At 43.8% G+C, this 22,775-nt stretch overlaps 1 protein-coding gene across 1 annotated transcript; it reads left to right on the forward strand.

Annotated features, from left to right (window-relative positions):
* Positions 1–2,695: 2,695 nt before the first annotated feature.
* Positions 2,696–21,943, forward strand: SAG (S-antigen visual arrestin). The gene is made up of 14 exons (XM_083441264.1): positions 2,696–3,056; positions 10,055–10,115; positions 10,225–10,269; positions 10,938–11,131; positions 12,055–12,111; positions 13,288–13,355; positions 13,674–13,809; positions 14,236–14,320; positions 15,043–15,115; positions 15,412–15,549; positions 16,239–16,316; positions 17,435–17,458; positions 19,217–19,281; positions 21,703–21,943. The coding sequence occupies exons 1-14, from the start codon at positions 2,949–2,951 to the stop codon at positions 21,738–21,740; spliced, it is 1,170 nt and encodes a 389-aa protein (XP_083297390.1). The 5' UTR covers positions 2,696–2,948; the 3' UTR covers positions 21,741–21,943.
* The last annotated feature ends 832 nt before the right edge of the window (positions 21,944–22,775 follow it).

Here is a 22,775-nt window from a genome sequence, read left to right on the forward strand (position 1 = left end):
AATTGTAATTAATAGACTTGTAACTGAAAGATAATGTGTTCAGAATTGCTTAATTCGTTTTTCTGCATCATAATTGGACCTTAATTGGAGCATAATTGTTGAGCCAGCCTGATGACATCGCTCAAGAAATAGCTCCCATTAAGGAGGAATAGCTGTTAGACAAATCATTGCTAGCCAATAGCGAAAACAGCAGCTCATGGCTCCAGTATTCCGTCCTGATCACTGCAGTTAGCTCCCTTGGTGCCAACCGGAAGCACAAGGGTCATAGCACTCCTGTTGGATGGTTCCTATGAGATCCTAGCAGGCAGTCACAAATTCCTCAAAAGCTGTTTTGAGTATGTTGTCCTTCCAAAATCTGTGTGTTAATACACACACACACACACACACACACATATATATATATAATGATGGGTTTCCAAATTGCCTCCTTCCGATGATCTGCTTGCTCATCTGAGGAGCAGAGAGGGAATTGTGTGCATGCAAGTACACACACACACACCTGCCGTGTTCAACTGCATTATTCTGACAATAAAATTTCTCACTGTGGCAAAGCAAGCTCCAGCCCTTCTGTAAACTGGGCTATCACTGTAGTGTAGACTATAAACAGACAGTGCTCATACAGTATTGGAGCAGAACATAAGTGCTGCAGGATAACTGAATTTTTAAGGTTGCTTCCACATTACCTGCTTATTGAGCAATTATTAAGATTTCTTGCCGCAGAGGTTCTACAACTCTCCATTATTCAATTGCCATTCCACATATTCAAGTGCATTTCTACCAGCCCCTCCAGACTTTGGGGTGGGAGGAGCTGTGGGCATATGCTGCAACATGTCATTCATGCAATAATAGTGCATTAGTAATGGATTTGTACAGGACTGTCCACACATCATTCTCCTTTGAAAGTTGCTTTTCAATGTTTCTCCAGTTTTTCTGCAAAACATTTGCAAGCGCAGCCAGTATTGAAAGTGGGATTGTGTATAACCACCCAAATACCATCATGAGCACAATTCATCAGGAATACACCACAGAAAGGACATTTGGTTGGCCACCTGTCACTTGCCTTACTGGAAAATATATATATATTTTAATGGGTTTAATGGCACAAACCTACATTTGCCGGCTTTATTGAATTCATCGTGCAAATAGTGATAGACTGGAAGCAGCCTGCATTAACATTTCAACAGCACCACTCAAATCTCAAGCTTGAACCTTCAATACAGGGCTGGCTAATCCCAGTGAAGGAGTATGATCCAACTTCCCAAGCAATTTTTTCTGTCACTCCACCAATTTTGGTTGTGGCATCAAAAATAAATTTTATATATATGAGCGCTGAAACCCCAGAGTCGTCCGCAATTGGACCTAACGGTCAGGGGTCCCTTTACCTATATATATGTGTATATATATATATATATATGCAGGTTTTGGTGTCCTCGGGTGTCTTCCCGTGTAAAAGTTGGGGTGTCTAGGCGACGTTTCGACGAGGTCTCACTCGTCATCTTCAGGCTGGTGCTTTCGGCTTCTTGTTACTGGAACAGAGCAGGATCTCAGTGTTTGAGTTCTTATAAATACTGTTGAGGAGGTGTGGTGTATAGCCTCCAATGTTCTGGGCAGAGAGGAGGTTCCCAGGCTAGTGTGCCTTTTCTTCTTTTGTTCCTTAATTACTTGAGGGATATCTTGAGTGATTTCTTGAGTGATTTCCTGAATCCCACTTAGGTGGGTCATTAGGTGTGGATTAGTTGCTAAAGCCTTCGTGTCTTGAACTCTTGAACTTTGTGAAGAGTTTTTCTGAGAAGATGGCTGTACTGCACTTGGTTGTGCTCTGGCTTGGCTTCGTGTATAGGGGCGAGCTGTGGTTTTGTGGCCTGTGCCAGCCAGATCTGTGTAGGGATTGCAGGGGGGTGCAGCATCCGGAGGTGCCACCCTGGTTTGGCTACTGGATGGTGTCTGTAATTTATCTGTGGAGAGGGTCTGGGTTTGGGTCTGGTGTGGTTGATTGGTGACAGATCTGGCTGGCACAGGCCACAAAACCACAGCTCGCCCCTATACACGAAGCCAAGCCAGAGCACAACCAAGTGCAGTACAGCCATCTTCTCAGAAAAACTCTTCACAAAGTTCAAGAGTTCAAGACACGAAGGCTTTAGCAACTAATCCACACCTAATGACCCACCTAAGTGGGATTCAGGAAATCACTCAAGAAATCACTCAAGATATCCCTCAAGTAATTAAGGAACAAAAGAAGAAAAGGCACACTAGCCTGGGAACCTCCTCTCTGCCCAGAACATTGGAGGCTATACACCACACCTCCTCAACAGTATTTATAAGAACTCAAACACTGAGATCCTGCTCTGTTCCAGTAACAAGAAGCCGAAAGCACCAGCCTGAAGATGACGAGTGAGACCTCGTCGAAACGTCGCCTAGACACCCCAACTTTTACACGGGAAGACACCCGAGGACACCAAAACCTGCATTCCTGTACCCGTGAAAATCTACGAAAGCATATATATATATATATATATATATATACACACACACACACACACACACACACACACACACACACACATATATATATGTAGGTTGAGGTTGGTGGAGCCCAGCATCATGCTGGGTTTACAAATTGCCTCCTTCCGATGATCTGCTTACTCATCCGAGGAGCAGAGGGGGAATTGTGTGCATGCAAGTATGTGTACAAGAATGAGGTGGGGTGGCATGACATGTCACAAGTGAATGTGACCCTCAGGCCAAGAAAGGTCAGCCACTTCTGCTCTACATGCTATTTTGACTCATGGGCCACCGTTGAATGCTCCACACAAAGTTACTAAGATTTTCTGCATGCCATCAGTATGCTTTCAAACCATCCTCAGCTTGTCTTGTAGCGGTGTGTCACTGATCTAATGATCCCTTAATGCAAGAAACATTCCTTCTTACCAGGTCACGTAACCGTATTGATGAGCTGCCCCGACACTCCGAAGATGGTCTCTGTTTCTGAAATTTCTTTGAAGAATGTTATGCCTTTTAAGACTCATGTCTACAAGAAGACCTCTCATGACAAAGCCGTGAGTACTTAGCACGACAACTAGTTTGGACTGGAAGCAGTGTGTTGTTTCAGTGGTAAGCTTCTGATACAGAAGTGCTTCTTTCTAAGAGACAAAAGTACACATGATGCTGCCTTGCCAAATGCAAGGGCACTTTTGGGATTCAATGACAACAACCAGAGCCGGCTCACCCATTAGGCAGGGTGAAGCAGCCACCTCAGGTGGCAGAAACACAAGACATGGTGCCCCACCAATTTTGTTGCCGCCAGAGAAGCAATCCAGGTAAGGGAGACTTCAGGGGCAGCAGAACATTCTGCTGCACAGCATTGCCATTGGTCTCCCTCCATTGCTAGGGATGGAGGCAGGCCAGTGGCAAAGCTCTCCATAACATCTCTTTCTCCCCAATACAGCAAGAGGGAGGTGTTGCAGACACACTTGTAGAGTTTGACATACCCCCCCCCACCCCCCGTGGCAAGGCTTTGCAGAGCCTCATCACGTCACCTCATCACAGGGTATGTTTTACCTCAGGAGCCAAAGTGACTTTAGCCACCCCTGGCAAACAGCAGCACAAATGGAGGGAAGCTCAGTGCTCTTATTAAAGAGACAGCACAAACAAAGCAGTCTTTAAGCGAAACAACACAGCAAGAACCAGATGGTATACTTCTGTTATCAGGAGCTCCAGAGTTTGAGAACAGAGAGACGCCGGTTGGCCAATACACAATCAGAGCCTACATTGAAGCTGAAGAGTCAGACTCATCTGAGAGGTGTATATACTCCAGGCCCTTAGTGGCCTCATGCGGCCTGGCCTAGTAGTTCAATTCCCCCCACCTGGTAAGCTAGGCCAATATGCCCGGTCAGCATAATCAGCCTTCCAGCGCACTGCTACCTACAAACCCTCAGCCAGCAGCTAGACTTCAAGAGACTCTTCCCCATTCTGCTGCTACTTATCCCTGGAGTCCAAACCACAAATCAAACCAAGCCCCAAGGTACCAATAAGCAGGGAGGAAGAATCGTACAAACTGATACCTATGTCCTCAAGCTACAAAATGTCTTCCACGTAGGTTTCCCCCTACAGATGCTAAGCTTGGAAGCACACCAGAGTTTAAAAAAAAATTAAATAGTAGGCATGGGGGATTTTCATTCAGATTTCAGTGTGCAGCAAGGGGAGGTTTGGTGGCAGCAGCAGAGAGAGCCCATTGGCACCAATTGAGGCTTCCTCATCCTCCATGTCAGACCAAGACAATCTTTGATACCAAGCCAGTACAGACCAAGCCGTTCTTTAATTTATTCCAAGGAGAACCTACCGGTCATTCCACAACCAGCAGATTGTCACTAGGTGAGAGCATGCAAGTAGGCCTCCTTGGTGGAAGCACCCATCCTCTGAAATGCTCTCCCTCAAGTAATTTGTGGAGATAGTAATGAACATCTTACAAATCTGTATTTTTAACCATGTTTTCCTGGACACTGATTCTTAATTTTAAATACCGTATTTTTCCGTGTATTGGATGAGATTTTTTGACTCAAAAATTGAAGGGAGAGGGGAACGGTTAATCATTAATATTATCTACACATAGTAAATTCCGGCACTCTGCTAGGATGGTTACACAAGCTCAAACCCAAAAATGCAGTTATTTGCAAAGTCTAAATCAGACAGGTCAGGAGGCCGTTTCCTGTCTAACCAGCTATCTGAAACTGCTGATGTTAGTTACAGGTCAGAAGGTCGTTTCCTGCCTAGCCAAAAACTGCTGTCAACTAAAAACCACTAGCAAGATGTTTCCTGCTTTGCTTCTGCTTTAAGTAATGCAAGATAAGAAGAGATACGAAGGGAATGCTTAGCTAGCAAAAGAATACACGTGTACAAGGAGGTGGGAGGGGGTGCTTACTGAGCAGAGAAAATGCTTAACCAGCAGAAGAAGTGCTTAGCTAGCAGCCTTAGCCAGCAAATATAGATGTGCCATATAAGGAATAAGTTGGAAACTTGCCAGCTGATTGGGGAAGTTTTGGGGGGAGGTCTGGGAGGTGGGTAAATACTCTAAAGTATAAGAAGGCTTGCAGATGCGTATTGCTGCACAGTCAGATTTCAGAAACTATATTCTGCTGACTGTCTCTGTGCACAGATTTGCAATAAAACTCTTTTCTCCAAAGAAGAAACTTTCCTGGAATTTTTTTATTCTCTTCTCGGTCCTGGGGACGCGGGTAAGCAATTCTCTGGCAAAGTAAAGGGCATAAGCCTACAGCTTGGTGCGTTGGCCGGGAATTGCCCCACCCCAAGGGGGCCGGGAAGAGCCAGGCTCGACCAGGTGAACAGCTTGGACCGGTGTTGGGGTTCCAGTGCACACCCTGCCTGTTCGTGGGGGGAGCCAGCCACACCGCTCCTGAGTGGAGACACCTGGTCGCGGGAGAAAGGAGACGGCCGAAGGGACGTGGGTGACTTCTGAAGTTAAGGTAAGCTCCGGGAAGTGGTATTGGAGCTTAGGAATAATGGGGCTTGATCACCCCCGGCTGGCCGTGGCAATAAGGTGCCGTCAGCTAGGTAGGGAAGGAAAGGGAAGGAAAGGGAAGGAAAGGGAAGGGGGAAACAGGGGAGGGGAGGTGTGTGTTGAGTGAAGATACTCCAGTGCATGTAGATGAGTGGATGAGAGGCTGGGGCTCAGAGCCATCGGCCAAGCGATGTGTGGTCCTTGAAGTGCGGTTCCCAGCAGCGCGAGCTCGTCTGGGCCACTGACAGGACGTGGAGATTGGAGTGTGTGTGATTGCTGGATTAGGTGCGGAGTATCTTATAAAATGGAGTCAGGCGGTAATAAATGCACCCCTTTGCAATGTTTTCTGAACAAATGGAAAGCCGCCACAAAGGATGATGATTGGGGTTTTAAATTGAAGAAAGAAAGATTAAGAACCCTTTGCAAAGTAGACTGGCCCACCCAAGGGACTGGATCGCCTTCCAAAGGAACCTTTGGTGAAAACCTAACAAACCCCTTATGGCAGAACATTATTAAAGTTCACCCTGACCAGGTGCTATATATTTCAACCTGGTAGACAAATGTTGACAAAAATCCCCCTTGGCTGAGAGCGTGCCACACAACCCCGCCTTTGAAGAGGACCCTGCAAAGATAATTAGGTTATTTGAAGGGATCTTTAAAACCTACAAGCCCACCTATGATGATATACAGCTTCTGCTAGATTCCCTCCTGACTACAGAGGAAGTCAGGAAGGTACACACAGGAGCTAGGGATTACTTGAGATCCCAGAACAGATAGGAGGTAGAGATAGAAAATATTTACCCCAGGAGGACTCCCAATTGGGACTATAATGACCCTGGTGGAATAAATGCCATGGAGACTTACCATAGAACAGTAATAGAGGGCATGAAGAGGGCGGCCAAGCGTCCTATCAATATGGCCAAAATTGCTGAAGTTGTGCAGCCGCCCGGCGTCTTCCTTGAAAGACTGAAAGAAGCATATAGGCCACAATGCCCCCCGGGGAATTAGTGATGGAAGCCCCGCTGAGGGAATATTGGTGCCTCATGATGGTACAAGAAGAGGAGGGGCCTATTCCCACCTGCATTTTAGAGCAAGTAAATCCAGCTGTATGGGCAGAAGATAATCCTCCAGGAATGGCTAAAAATGTACCGCCCGTAATTCTGAAACCCAAACCCTTTGCTAACCCCATAGCTGTACACAAATAGACCAGTATGTTCAGTCTCTCTCTCGAGTTTTCCTTCCCTCAATAGGTGGACCCAGGCTCGCACTCCCTGTGTTTTAGTCGAGCCCTGCACCACTTTGAACCTGGTGACGAAATGTGGGTGAAAGACTGGTCCCAGACTCCGCTTCAGCCCTGCTGGAAGGGACCTTACACCGTGTTACTTCCCACACCCACTGCCGTGAAGGTTGTAGGCATCACCCCTTGGGTCCACCATACTCGTGTGAAAAGGGCAATAACTGACTGGACAGTGATCCCCAATTCACAAGACCCCCTCCAGCTGACCATCTCCAGACGCCTGGCAGACGACCGCTCTGCTGATATCACACCGGAAGCTGATATCTCAACGCACAGCTGAAGAATTGGATGGGAGGGGCGCCCGCGGGCAGCGTCCCCAACTCCGTGCCAGGACTAACCCAGGAAGCTCACCAGGACATTTAATATTTCCATAGGGACTTTCTCTTTTCTTTTTGTTATCTGCTTTATGTCCCACAGCCCTGACCCCACTGAGCCATACCGCATTTATTGGCCTGATGGACTCTGCTACGACTGGTTCGTCTTACCGGTGGTAAGAGATGGTGTGCTCTATGGCTATTGGAAACTGGGATTTGATGAGATTGCCGTCTTAAAACACCCCACTGCCCCGTTGTGGCTCCTCTCCCACACCACTGTCCGGCATGCGTGGATAGTGCTCATACGGGAAGTTGCAGAGACGCTCGAACTCTATCGAGTTCTGGACCGCTTTTGCTGTTGTGGGAGGGTAGTCAACTGTTATATGGGAGGTAGAGCACTGTACCAACCTCATTTGATAGACCAGGTCCTACTCTTAATGCAGGCGATAGATGGGACGGAACCTATCTTAATGCAAGTATTGCAGGGGTGGGAGCCTTAACCAGGTGTGCATTGAAATTGCTAAACAAGTGGTTCAATCCACCCATCAGGGTTAGCAGAAAAGTTGACCCACGTAGTGGGAGCATCAGCTCACCAGTGGACTCTCATCCTTGAGGCTCAACAGATAGTCGGGCACAAATATCAGTGAGCTCTTCAACAATGAGCACACCCCCTGAATATTGGTGGGAGGAACCATGGAAGGATTGGGGTTGGTGGATAGGGGTTATCTCAACCGCTCTTGTCATATGGATGTGTGTTTTCTTTTGCTGGCATGAGCGTCACCGATTTTGTGGGAGGGAACAACCAGCCCCCATCCCCTTGACCCTTCTGGTACTAGCCCTACTTGGGTTGGGTCTGGGAGATGACTCACATATACGGAAAACCGGCCGGTCAGAGCCCTATCATCAGATTTGGAGTAATAATACCTATGTTAGAGATATAGATCGTTTCTCTTCTATGCTTAATCCTTCTGAATGCTGGGTTTGTATGCATATCCCTCCACAATTTAAGAAGCCTGGCATACTACTGCATAGTATTCCAATAAATGAGTCATTTAGAATTAGTAATCTTATGTCAGATGGTCGCACCTATTCACCCCCAGTGTTTCTGTCACTCATGGAACAGGCACCTCGTTGTCTCCGTTTCAATCATAACAGCAGCAATTTTTTAGGTCACTATCCATATTGCAATTGGACTTACGCTTTGGATGTAGTCCTTGCCTCTAAGGGCGGAGTTTGTGCCTTAATTCATTCCCATTGCTGCATGTACATTTCAGACCAGTCAGCAAATATTTCAGCCACCATCAACCACATGGAAACAATGATAGCTGCAAACCCGCTGAAAGCCACAGGGAGTGATGCATGGGGTTGGATGTATTCCTGGCTCCCTGATGGCAGTTGGCTCAGGAATGTTATAGTATTATTAGCAGGACCGCTATTAATCCTTTTGCTTCTTTGCCTCTGTATCCCCTGCTTATTGCAATGCTTGCAGCAAATGATGCAAAGACTCCTGTCACGGAAGCTGGGACCCACAGTCATCGCTGTGATGAGGGAGTATAGGCCCATACCCCAGAACGAACCTAAGTATTAGGTTGTTCAGAAGAAGAGGAGGGAGTGAAGGGAGAGGGGAACGGTTAATCATTAATATTATCTACACATAGTAAATTCCGGCACTCTGCTAGGATGGTTACACAAGCTCAAACCCAAAAATGCAGTTATTTGCAAAGTCTAAATCAGACAGGTCAGGAGGCCGTTTCCTGTCTAACCAGCTATCTGAAACTGCTGATGTTAGTTACAGGTCAGAAGGTCGTTTCCTGCCTAGCCAAAAACTGCTGTCAACTAAAAACCACTAGCAAGATGTTTCCTGCTTTGCTTCTGCTTTAAGTAATGCAAGATAAGAAGAGATACGAAGGGAATGCTTAGCTAGCAAAAGAATACACGTGTACAAGGAGGTGGGAGGGGGTGCTTACTGAGCAGAGAAAATGCTTAACCAGCAGAAGAAGTGCTTAGCTAGCAGCCTTAGCCAGCAAATATAGATGTGCCATATAAGGAATAAGTTGGAAACTTGCCAGCTGATTGGGGAAGTTTTGGGGGGAGGTCTGGGAGGTGGGTAAATACTCTAAAGTATAAGAAGGCTTGCAGATGCGTATTGCTGCACAGTCAGATTTCAGAAACTATATTCTGCTGACTGTCTCTGTGCACAGATTTGCAATAAAACTCTTTTCTCCAAAGAAGAAACTTTCCTGGAATTTTTTTATTCTCTTCTCGGTCCTGGGGACGCGGGTAAGCAATTCTCTGGCAAAGTAAAGGGCATAAGCCTACAGCATCACATAAAAAAACTGGGGTCGTCCAATACACAGATAGTGGCATGGGGGGGGGAGAGAAGCGCCGCGCCGCCAGCCAGCTCGTTGTGGGGAGCATAACTTCCCCAGATGCTGTGCGCGGCGGGCTTTCCCTGGGTCATTTCCTGCGCGTAGCAGCGGCATCGGGAGAGGTTGCGCTCTCGGGGGAGCACAAATTTCCTTGATGCCGCTGCGCGCAATGGGCGTTCCCTGGGTTGCTTCCCACACATGGTGGCATCTGGGGAGGTTGCGCTCCCAGAAGCGCAACTTCCCCCGATGCCGCTGCGCAAGAGAAACGATCCAGGCAGTGTTTCCTGCCCGCAGCTGCGTGGGGGGGGGGGGGGAGAGGCTCAACAACTTTGGGCCATCTCCCCACATTTTCCTAAAAATGGGTGGGGGTCTTATACATGGATGTATACATTGTTTTGTACAATGCATCCGGACACTCTACTTTTGCATCAAGAGGTTTGAGTAGTCTTGTCTGCTCTGAAGGTACACTTTTTGCTTGGCATTGGTTTACAACTGAATGACATCCTTAAGTTGATCTATGAAGCGGCCTTGTCCAATCATGAGTTTCCCTGTCTTCCAGGTTACGATCTACATAGGCAAGCGAGATTTCATTGACCATGTAGATGAAGTGGACTCTGTGGGTAAGCCCAGCATGATTTCAAATTTTTAAAATATTTTTTACACTTCTTTTTACAAAGCTTGAGTATTCAGTGTCCCAGAACGGCTCCTTTCTGTGTTTTCTCCATACAGATGGTGTGGTGTTGGTTGATCCTGATATTGTAAAGGATAAAAAAGGTCAGATGACTTAATTGGTGTTTTAGAGATTTAAGTATTAATATCCAGCTTTTAAGTTAAAATGTCTCTAGATTTACACAAATAAACTCCACTCAGGGAAAAAAAGGCCCCTGTTGGTTACCAAGCATGTTTTCAGAGGTGTTTAAGAGTTATGTCATTGGACCAGATATATACGTAATTCCTCTAGTCCCAAATGTTAGTATAACAACAGTAATTGGTGCCAAATGCATTCACATTTCCATTTTATACAATCTTCTGTTTGCTTCTAGATGCATGCTGACAGAATCTTTATTAAAATCAGGCTTGAAAGAGGCATTGTATTTTAGTCAGTGTAACAGATTGCAGCATATGTGTGTTGTGCCCATGATACTTTAGCTGGTTTGCAAATGTGCCCACTGGCCTAAAAAGCTTACTGACCCCAGCACCTTGCACTCCCCAAAAGAGCAGTGGAAAACCACAGCCACCAAATGAACCCAGCTTCTTCTGACAGTCTTTTGCTAGCTGAGACAGACATAAAGTGAGCTTGTTTAACCTTGAGCTTTGTCCCAGCTCCTCAGCTTGCAGCTGTCTACTCTCAGACCTTTAAGCACAGACTTTCCATGTCAGCAGATGATACCCCTAGTTGGTTTAGCACAGTATTTGTAACATTTGTTGTGTCTTCTTCCTAGTGTATGTGGCACTCACTTGTGCTTTTCGGTATGGGCAAGAAGATATTGATATAATGGGCCTGACTTTCCGGAAGGACCTCTATTTTTGCATGGTACAGGTATACCCATCGCTAGAAAAACAGAGACCGCTCTCCAGCTTGCAGGAATGCCTACTGAATAAACTGGGTAAACACGCACATCCTTTTGTGTTAACAGTAAGTATTCTGTGGGGCTCCTCTAAGTTCTGTGACTTGACAATTTGATAGGAAAGTGGTTAACAATAATAATTTTTTTGAAATGATTGATTTAGGAAGATTGACAGCAACAATTAGAATGCAATCTAATCAAAATCTCAAACAGGAATGGAAATGTGTAGAAGAAATACATGACCAAAAGATGCTCCAACAAGAATTTATTGATATGTATAGACTGATTTCACAAAGTTAAGTTAAATTAAGCTAAGCAGATATATAAGATTGAATGTTTAATTATTAAGATACAAAATTACAACCTCAATAATAAAGTTACAAAATAATAACAAGGAAGTCAGGCTCGGGTGGAGGGAAGACACAGGGTAAGAAATAAGAAATGGATAAATGTTGGTACATAATGAAATGTGAAAATGTGAATTTACGAATATAATGTATATGTATCAATATGTAAAGATTTCATATATGTATTGGAACATTAATAATAAATAAATTAAGTGAAGAAGAAAAAAAGGAAAGTGGTTAGAAAGTGGCTTTACATCATATTTTCACTACAGGAGGTGGTTTGAGTAAGGTTTGACCTTCGGCTGGGTCTCTCGTATTAACTCAGGCAGTGTGCTTTGCAGTACTTTAAGAATGTAGGAAGATCCCTGCAGGATCAGGCCAAAGTCCCATCGAGTCCAGCATCTTCTTCTCATAATGGCCTACCAGGTACCCACTGGAAGCCTGAAAGCAAGACCTGAGTGCAAAAGTACTTTCCCAACTTTTGATTCCCAGCAAATGGCATTCAGAGGCAGACTGTCTGCTGCTTCTGACAGTGGAGAATGTGGCTGTCCCTCAAGAACTAAAGTTCTGTAGCAGCTAAACTAACTGTAGCATGCAGTTGAATGACCTGTGTCCAGTGTATTTTGTCTTCCTCACCCTTACAGATTCCAGACTATCTACCTTGCTCAGTATGCTTGCAGCATCCCAAGGATGTCGAGAAGGTGAGAATTGTGGGAATCCCTGTAATGTCCGGACGTATGGCAGCCCTAGTGGTGGTGGTAGTAGGGGTAGGGTGCTTTAACTCTCTGCACCCCAGTATGGCCCCAGTCCATGTCAGGGGCCCCACACTTTCAATTTGCACAGGAAGAAAAGCTTCCTATGCATCTGTCATGGGTCATATGCACAGACCTTTTCAATACAGGTGCACATTCACTGAGAAATCCCAACACCATTTCTGCCTAAAGCAGGAGACATACCATTGGGCCTTAACTGGAAGGAGATAGGATGTATTTAAAAATGGGTGTGCTCACTTGGTTTTTATAAACTTGTAGTCCACCTGAGCACATCACAGAGTACCTTCACATGAGCTTGTTTTGCTGGGCCTGGGAAGGTGAGAAGCAGACCAAACACAGGGAAAAGGCCCTTGCTTAGCTACACTTTCCTAGGGAGACCTACAATATTATCTACTACCATACACAAACTTTCACACTACAGTGGTACCTCGCAAGACGAATGCCTCGGAAGACGAAAAACTTGCAAGACGAAAGAGTTTTTCGTTTTCTGAGTTGCTTCGCAAGACGGATTTCCCTATGGGCTTGCTTCGCAATACGAAACGTCTTGCGCCTTTTTTTTAAAACCGCCAATGCATTCCTACGGGAAACCGTCAATACGCAGTGGTGCTTCGCAAGACGAAAAAACTCGTAGAACGAAAAAACTCGCAGAACGAATTAATTTCGTCTTGCCAGGCACCATTGTACATGTTCCTTTTCAGTATTGCCTGATATTTTTTGTTAAGAGAGTGCTGCAAAAGTTATTGTCTTCCTTGCTATTTGTGTCTAATTCTGTGGGACCAGCTGTGTCCAACACCCACTTGGAAATCAGTTCCCCTGAAACAAACTTCCACTAGGGAGCATCTTGTCACCTCATCAGCAGTGAGAAAATATGGGAGCAGATGCTAATTATTGGATTTTACTTTCCTAGTAAATATATACAATCCTGTTCCCACAGTGGCAATTTGGTTGTTTGTTTGTTTAACTGCACTTAAAAGCACAGCTACATAGCTAATGTAACACATAGTTTGACTCTTAAATTGGCTATTGGATGGGTTCTTTTACATGCTGATGCTTAAGATACTCAAGCCTAACAGCCATAACCTGTCACCCCATCTTTCCTTGCAGTGCTGCGGGGTGGATTTTGAGGTCAAAGCGTTCTCAACAGAAAATGTGGAAGAGAAGGTTCTCAAGAGGTAACATTTTGTTGGACAGATGTTGGATGGAAAATGGGGGAAATGGAGCACTTGAATAAGGAGCTATATTTAATTAACAGCCTGCTCTGAATCTCTGGGCAGGGGGAGAAGAGGAACGGCTAATTACTTTGTGTACCACTCCCTGCACCCTATTCCTGCTTTACCAAGGATGACTTGCGATGGCACAAAAGACCTTCTGTCACTGCCCTCGGTGCTACCTCTTTCATCCCTATTTCACAGCTTGGCACCACTGCTTCCACAACTGCTCGCCACCGCCAGCAGTTCAGAATAGAAACAAACCTGTCCCCCCCCCCTTAGGAACTCCGCACGCCTGCTGATCCGCAAAGTCCAGTATGCTCCAGAAGTGCCAGGACCCCAGCCTCATGCAGAGACCAGCTGGCATTTTTTCCTGTCAAAGAAACCATTGCACCTGAAGGCATGCCTCAGCAAAGAGGTGAGCTGGTCTTGCATTTGGAAATTAATGCTCTGGCTTTTAAAAAGTGTGCATTTTACATCTCTGAGTTATTTGATCTCCTATTTAAGAGGCCACTGCTCAAGGGCTTTGAGACTATTTGCAACAACAGTTCTTCTTGGGAGAAACTGGGGACAGATCCACAGCATACATTTAAAGGACATCCAGTGGACATTTAAAGCACATGGCTTCCCCAAAAGACTCCTGGGATATGGGATATGCTTTAAATGTTTGGTATGGATCAGCCCTTGGATGTCTAGTGTATTAAAGCCTTCTCCTGACTCTCAGGAGATATAAACAAGGCCCAAGGCTTTTATACAGAGGCTGACCATGCAAATGCATAGAAGATGAAAGATGTTTTATGTAGACTAGATGAACCCTCCTGCTAAGTCAGTCCAATTGTTCCAGGTCTTTTACCACGGTGAGGCAATCCCTGTTACGGTGACTGTGATCAACAATTCTGATAAGGTGGTTAAGAAGATCAGTGTGTCAGGTAAAATGCTAATTTTCCCCATAATGCCACAAGATGTTTGTTATCATGTAAGAGCAAGGTAGAAGGATAGAGCATCCACGATGCCCACGATGCTATCGGGGGAGTCACACATAATTCCACTTTCAATATGGTTTGCACCTGCAACATTTGGGGGTTGTCACACTGCTCCATTTCCGATCAGTGTATATCCCAGAACTTCCTCCTGATATCCTGTAACTTTTTATGCCACAGATGTTCTGGTTTATTTTTTGACCTGCTTTTGTTGCACTACAGCCCCACTGGACAGCCTAGGGAAGCATCACTAAACAAACTAAAGCAGAATCAATCCACCACTAATGCACTATTACAGTATCGTGTCAAGAATATGTGGCAGAATACACCTGCAACAAATCAGCAGTCTAGAGGGGTCCATAATATAATAATGGGCAGTGATGGTGGGGTTGGGATAACCCAGCACTTTCAGTGTGAAAGGATCTCCGCTTAGTTTTGCAAGAACTGCTATTGCTATTGCCTTGGAAGCATGTTTCCCTGCACTCTGCCAAAGCAAAATTACTATCAATCCATAATTTTGTATATGATGCCACAAACAAGAGAGTAGCGGGGAAACAGAGGCATGAAGAGAAGCAACAATTTTCTTCAGACTGCTCAGAAGAATTATGGGAAATAGGCTAGACCCTCTTGGGTTTTGCAGTTGGTAATTTCCTTTCTCGTTCCCTCCTCAGTGGAACAAGTTGCCAATGTGGTCCTGTACTCCAGTGATTTCTACACCAAGACAGTAGCTCTGGAAGAGGCAGAGTGAGTGCATCCTAAGCTGCTCTGTCAGTTTCCCCTTCTGTTACATTCCCTTTAGCTGCCTACCTCACTAGAACATAGAAATTCACTCCTATACATTGTGTTGCTTCCTGATTTCTCTCTGGCAGAGGTCTAACTTTGCATCTTTCTGCTATGATGTATATTTCCCCTCCCTCCCTTCTTCAACTGTGCCCCCTCATCTGGATCCTATTGAAGTTGGAAGGTTGAATTTTGGCCAGTGTGAAAGGATCCAGAATTAAACTTGTATTCTATTTAATCCCCTGCAATGTGTATTCCAGGGAAAAGATACAGCCCAACTGCATCATCTCAAAGACTATAACAGTTCTGCCTTTGCTGTCAAACAATCGAGTAAAACTAGGCATAGCCCTGGATGGGAAGCTAAAAGATGAAGACACCAACTTGGCTTCTAGTACCATGTGAGTTGAATATGTATAGACATATAACCCATTTGCAGCAGAAAACTGTAGGTTTCCCCCCTCAGTCTGGATTCATTCATGCTCATCCTCAACATGCTTCTTTCCATCTAGATTAATTCTAGATCCTGAGTATGCTACCTTGATATGCATTTGAAAATCCTCCCCTTCCTTAAGTTACCCACAACTTTTCCTCCCTACACATGCCCCAAATGAAGGAAGAAGGACTTGATGATTACGATCTTGGCATATGGCCACAACATCATTGGGTACCATCATTGGTACGGACTACATCCATTTTCAAATGGACACACAGCAGGGTGATGCAGAATAAATGTTTATTTTCAAAATGAAGCCAGTTTCCTCAGAAGTACTTTTCATGGTCAAAAAAATAGATCTAAATTGTTTGTGGACTACGTACAAAAAAACAATTACTCAATCTCCACTGATTCTGGAATGAAATGTTGTGTGTATACAGCCTGTGGAATATGGAAATATGTCTTCTATTGCTGTGTTAAGCAATAAATGTAAGTGCAGAAGCTTCCTGTATGCTTAGTTGAATTCACCCTAGGATCCATCTTGCCTTGGAACCTTCTCAATTAGTGTATCTGCTCTGGGAGGATCCTCCTTCCTGTTGGACAGTAAATTGCTTCAATTGCATGTCATAATCCTACTCTTTTTATCCCCAATAGTATTAAAGATGGGCTAGACAAGACAGTTCTGGGGATCCTGGTTGCTTACAAGATAAAGGTGAAGCTCACTGTCTCAGGGTAAGAGAGGTTTTCAGTATCCTGTAGTTAAAAGTTTTTAGATTCAGGTAGGTAGCCGTGTTGGTCTGACGCAGTCGAAATACTGTATATAAAAAAATTAAAAAACTGTCCAGTAGCACCTTAGAGACCAACTAAGTTTGTTCCTGGTACAGTGGTACCTCTGGTTGCGAGCGGGATCTGTTCCGGAGGCCTGTTCGCAACATGAATAGAACGCAACCTGCAGCAGCGTGTCTGCGCATGTGTGGGTTGCGATTTGCCGCTTCTGCGCATGTGTGTGACGTCATTTTGTACGTCTGCGCATGCACGAGCAGCGAAACCCAGAAGTAACCCTTTCCAGTATTTCCGGGTCCCTGCGGGACGCAACCTGAAAAAACGTATCATGAAGCAAACGTAACATGAGGTATGACTGTATAAGCTTTCGTGTGCAGGTATCTGAAGAAGTGTGTATGCACACGAAAGCTTATAGCACCTTAGAGAACAAACTTAGTTGGTCTCTATGGTGCTACTGGACAATTTTTTTATTTTTATATATATCAAAATTTTTTGTAATAGGTGCTTTTGTTTTGTTAGAGTAAGATGAGTCATGGCAACAAAATGAGGATGCGGCATCCTCATTGCTTTAGATTATACAGTGGTACCTTGGTTTACAACCATAATTCGTTCCGGAGGTCCGGTTTTAAACCAAAACAGGTTGTAACCTAAGGAGGGCTTTCGCCAATGGGGCCTCCCCCCCAAAATTGTTTGTAATAAAAAAAATGGGTTGTAATCCAAAAAAAGGGACATGCACTTCCAAGTTTGACGTGGTTGTAATCCAAAACGGTTGTAATCCAAAGCGGTTGCAAACCAAGGTACCACTGTATAGATAATTCTAACACATTGGTTCCATGCTTAATAAATTAGCTATCTTGTAAAATGGTGAATATTTGTGCAAATGTTCTTCCTTAAAAGTAAGTAGATGCTGCCAAGCCAAACGAAGAAGGAATACTTGAATGATGTGGAATGGAATAATGCATTTCAAGCATGGATAATTCTGTATGAAGAGGATATGAAATATGTCTGACTTTGCTATGGAATTTTGTAAGCTTTGATTGTTTTTATTTTATTTGATTATATCTTAGCCTGCTAGGAGATTTCATTTCCAGGTAAATCTGTAAGATTTTCTCTGTCCCCCCCCACCCCCCATTCTTAGCTGCCGCCACCCCCGAGAATTCTGGGCACTATAGTTTGTTTAAGGGTTGCTAGGAATTGTAACTCTGTGAGAGTTAGACAACAGTGCCCAGAATTCTTTGAGGGAAAGAATACACTTCGAATGTGCTTTAAAGGTACAGTGTGTTCACAGTCTTAGCTTAATAACTATGAGCTTCCACCACGGACTAGGCCCAATATTCTGTGTATGAGGTATTTTTACTCACAGAGGAGTGAACACTACTACTTCTACAATATACCTTTTCTCTGAATTCCCATCCTTTGTTCACTTTCTTTTATTGAGCATCCAGATTATTGAGAATCCAGATCATTGACTTCCAGTGTTGTTAGGCGAGTCTCTTTAGTGTGTTCGCCTTTCATGCCCTCCCCAACAGGACACGATTTTCTGGTGGGAGTTTCTTGGGTAATAAACAAAAACTGCAGTGCCAGCCCCTTCAGTGGTTACAGTATGGAAAAGTGAAAGTGACAGTCAAGGTGGAACATTTCAAATTGCCTACTGTATAAGAAATTGCCAGTAAACTAGCATGAGCAGAGTTATTCGCAGTCCTTCATGGTAGTAGTGGTTTTGTCAAATTTAGCTGGATAATAAGTATTCTCATTTGTTAACCCATTGTCAGCACTTGCGTAGTAACTGTAACCAGGCACTGGTCATTAATTATTGCATTTGTATTCTATCATTATCTACTCACTTAATACATTTATATCTTACTTATCTATAGTAAAATTCACACTGCTTTCAAATAAAAATATAAACTACATCAACAATTAATAGCAAAAGAATGCAGAAGGAAAGCAATCATAATAAAAAAGTGTTAGCAACAATCACCTTGGGAAAAATTTGATTGAAAGGTGGAGTAGAAATAGACCCAGGGCCTTTCCCATCTGCACCCTGGATTCTTATGCCTTTACAAGAAACACTTTGCTGATTTTCCAAATACTTGTGGAGGATTATAGGTATAGGTATAGCATTCAACTAAGCCAGGCATAGGCAAACTCGGCCCTCCGTGTTTTTTTGGGACTACAACTCCCATCATCCCTGGCCACTGGTCCTGTTAGCTAGGGATGATGGGAGTTGTAGTCCCAAAACATCTGGAGGGCTGAGTTTGCTTATGCCCGAACTAAGCTTTATTCAAAGCAGACCCACTAGAATTAATGGACCTAACTTAGTCATGTTCATTAATTTCAGCAGGACTACTCTGAGTTAAATAGTCCCCATAGATTTAGATCTGGGTAATGACTGGATGAAGGAACGCAGGTGGCACTGTGGGTTAAACGACAGAGCTAGGGCTTGCTGATCAGATGGTCAGCGGTTCAAATCCCCACGACGGGTTGAGCTCCCGTTGCTCTGTCCCTGCTCCTGCCAACCTAGCAGTTCGAAAGCACATCAAAGTGCAAGTAGATAAATAGGTACCATTCTGGCAGGAAGGTAAACAGTGTTTCCGTGCGCTGCTCTGGTTTCACCAGAAGCGGCTTAGTCATGCTGGCCACATGACCCGGAAGCTGTACGCTGGCTTCCTTGGCCAGTAAAGCGAGATGAGTGCCGCAACCCCAGAGTCGTCCGCAACTGTACCTAATGATCAGGGTCCCTTTACTTTTACCTTTAATGACTGGATAAACCAAATAGTGTGGGGAACTGCTAAGGTTGTTTGGTGCTATGTAGGTATCATCCTACTTTCTTTCCTCTCTCCACACAGTGAGGTGGCCATGGAACTGCCCTTCCGTCTCATGCACCCCAAGCGAGAGGAAGAAAACACAACAGGTCAGTAGGATATCATTGCCCTTGCTTGGGGCATTGTTTATAATATTCTGATGATACCCTTAAGTCTTTTTGAAAAGCTAGAAGATTATTCTTCCATTGAAATGGTAATCAGCTCTAAGGGAGATTTTAATTACAGGGAGGGGTGTTTTCAGATGGAGTAGAAGGAGGGATGCTGTTAGATGGTTCTCCTTTCATATTTTCCAGTAGACGTTCTTGTGCTCTTGAAGCACAATCCTATGCATGTCTCCGCAAAAGTCCCATTGAGTTCAGTGGGGCTTGCTCTACCCTGAAATCTTTTCTGTATGTGTGCTCTCACAGTTATGCTTGCAATAACTTTCTTATTAAGAAAAAATCATTCACAGGGAACTTTTGACGCTCCAGATGTTGTTGGACTCTAACTCCCATCAGCTGCAGCTAATGATCAAAGATATGGGAGGCATAGTTCAGCAGCACTTGGAGAGCCAACAATTCTATAGCTCTGCTCTAATTGCATCGCAGAGCTGGTGGAATTCAAACTTCAATCAATCAATTTGGAATCCAGTCATATAAGCAATCCCAGCTTGTTTCATGTTTCCTCTAGAATTACTTTCCACAGTTAGTACCAAAACTTAGTATGACATTGGACAAGTCTGTTGTCCAGGATTAAACTGAACCTTTGGTTTGTAATATTTTGGCTGGCATGATTAAGGTATTGCCCAAATATGGTTTTTGAATTTTTGTTGATGCTAAGAAATGTTTTGGTGCAATGAATGCAGCTGTACAAGCTTTGAGACCACTACACACTACACCAGTGTGGTGTAGTGGTTAAGGGCGATAGACTCATAATCTGGGGAACCGGGTTCGCGTCTCCGCTCCTCCACATGCAGCTCTGGGTGACCTTGGGCTAGTCACACTTCTCTGAAGTCTCTCAGCCCCACTCACCTCACAGAGTGTTTGTTGTGGAGGAGGAAGGGAAAGGAGAATGTTAGCCACTTTGAGACTCCTTCGGGTAGTGATAAAGCGGGATATCATATCCAAACTCTTCTTCTTCTTCTACATGATTGCCATAAATTTGTGGTTCAATGAAAATCCATTGAAGAGAATGAAACTTCCTCTGGCTAAAAGTTTGCTTATTCTTAGGACTTTCTTTCTTTCTCTCTCCTCCTTTCACCTCAGTGCACATAGAGGCACAGATTGTTATCTCTCCTTTCCAAGCTTTATGCATGGCCCGAGGAGCCTGGGTCACTGTCAGGTCACACACCTGTTGCATAGTTGTACCTGCAGGGCACTGTAACTTATACTTTCCCCTTCAAATGGACTTTACAATATTTGCCAACTACTTTAAGGAATCAAAATCAAGACAACGTATTTAGTTAAGCCTTTCTCCCGCTTTTCTTTTCAATGCGCACCAATGACTACAGGAAAAGAAAAGTAAGTATTGTTTCATTATATTTCTAGCCAACTCTGCCCTGAAATCCTTATTCCTTCATGAGCAATGACTTTGTTCATAAACAAACTTTATTAAAGTTGCAGCATGAGGACAGTGGAAATTGATTCTGTTTCTCAGCTGGATTCAGCTCAGAGCTTTCTGCATTTTAAGGCATACAAACACTGAGAAGCTATAGCTGCGTGATACAGCAGAGTGAAGTATTTGCAGCTATTGTCTCACAAGATGTTGATAGATTTTATATAGCTGGAATCCTACATATGTGTACCTGTAAATAGGACCCACTCACAAGTAAGCATGTATTAAATTGCAGTCTAATAGCAAAATTATATCATGCTGAACATTGCATAGAACTGGACTGTAAAAAGTCTATACAAACATTATGTTCCTTAGAATGTGCTCCATGAAATCTAATGGCATTTACATATAGGGGAAATAGGCATAGAATTGGACTCTTAGTCTTATATTGCCCCAGTTGCCCAATGCCCTAGTTATAGTCAGAATATAGGGCTCTGTGGGATGACCTGCTAAACTTCTGTCTAAGCTCCAGAGAATGGCTTATTGTGAGGAAATGATGCAGCAACCTTACTGAAGCTGAGCCTAGAATGCGAAACCTTTTCACACAGGCAATTGGGGGACATGTTTCAGCTTTGATGTGGGCATTCTTATGTCTGCTGCTGAATGGTTGTATGGTTTAATCATTTTGTTTTATTATTTATGCTACATACTACATATGGTGGCAAGTGCTGTTTGATTTGATTCTGCTATTAGTGGTCTGCCCTGGGATCTTATTGGATGAAGGGCAGTCTTAAAAATCTAAATAAATGAATTCTGCAAGAGATGCTAAAATGCATTTTTGTGTTGTGTGAAAATGATGTAAAGTGTAAACTGTGTGCTAGGCTAAACGTTCCAAAGAAAAATAGAGCGTCACAATGCAGAGGTATCCAAATACTAAGAAGAATGCAATTTTGAAAGCAGACTTTATCTTTTCTTAGTGACCTCATGTTTGAGGAGTTCTCTCGCCAGCAGCTGAAAGATGAGGATGAGAAGGCGGAATCACTAAATGAAGAATGACAGAGAAAGGAGGCTGAGTCAGCTATGGAAGCCACACAACTTGTGTCTAATGGCAAACACAGAGGGAAGTAATTCTATTAAACAGCAGGAGAATTTTCTTTTTTTATGTCAGTTAACACTGGTCTTCCCTCCCTTTTTTAGAATAAAGAAACGAATACTTGAGATGATTGTGGTGGTGGTTTTTATTTAAATCAGTTGCCTCACTATAAACATCTAGTTGCAGCGTGAAGAGTGAATCCAGTATTATTTGTTTAGAAAATAAAAAACTGCTTAGCATAACAAACCCATGTCCCTGAATTAAATGGAAGGCTGGGGGTGCTACTTTGTTTGCTTGAACTTTAAAAAAGGAACAAACTGAAACCATTCACCCTACAAGAAAGAACTTGAAAGTGCTTCATCTATTACATTTTGTATGTGTTCATATAAAAATATTAAATATGTTGGAAGCAATAAGCATGTGTTTGTATTGATCTTCGGCATTACATCTGTTGGTGTGTGTGAGAGAGCAACAATTGACCACAGCACCTTGCTTTATGTACATATAGTGGCAAATACAGGTTTGCTGCCATTTAACTTGTAATGCAACCATTCTGGGCCTAGTTCCCAGCCATCTCTTATGAGTTAGAGGTATGGAGTATTTTACTGTGCGTAAAATACAGGAATCTGGAAGAATGTATGTGCTGGTGAATGAGGGCAAGACTGTATTCAGTGCCTTACAAGCCTGATCTATAAAATCCAGTAAAACAGATTATATGTGTGCATGCACTGTTTTTTTTAATAGCACATATATGGAGTGAAAATAATCTTTGTAAAAACAACAACACAGCATGTCAGTTTTTGTATCTGATCTGTTTGTACTATAAATATGCTGGTCTCCCTAGCTGAGAACCTCCATTTTAGCAGTAGTTTCAAGGGAAATGCTGTGGTTTCAACATATGATGTCAGGTGTGGAGTGGATGTGCACGGTTTGGGGAAAGTGGCATTGCAAGCTAAA

Source organism: Podarcis tiliguerta, assembly GCF_965153285.1.
Source record: "Podarcis tiliguerta genome assembly, chromosome: 5".
Lineage (NCBI taxonomy): Eukaryota > Metazoa > Chordata > Lepidosauria > Squamata > Lacertidae > Podarcis > Podarcis tiliguerta.

What these genes read in the sequence shown, in the direction of transcription:
- SAG (XM_083441264.1), top strand. Translation starts at nt 2,949, where the DNA reads ATGAGCTGCCCCGACACTCCGAAGATGGTCTCTGTTTCTGAAATTTCT. An exon ending in GAAGAGAAGGTTCTCAAGAG is followed by an intron (nt 13,356 to 13,673) that starts GTAACATTTTGT and finishes CCCCCCCCTTAG; the next exon opens with GAACTCCGCACGCCTGCTGA. An exon ending in CTAGGAGATTTCATTTCCAG is followed by an intron (nt 17,459 to 19,216) that starts GTAAATCTGTAA and finishes CTCTCCACACAG; the next exon opens with TGAGGTGGCCATGGAACTGC.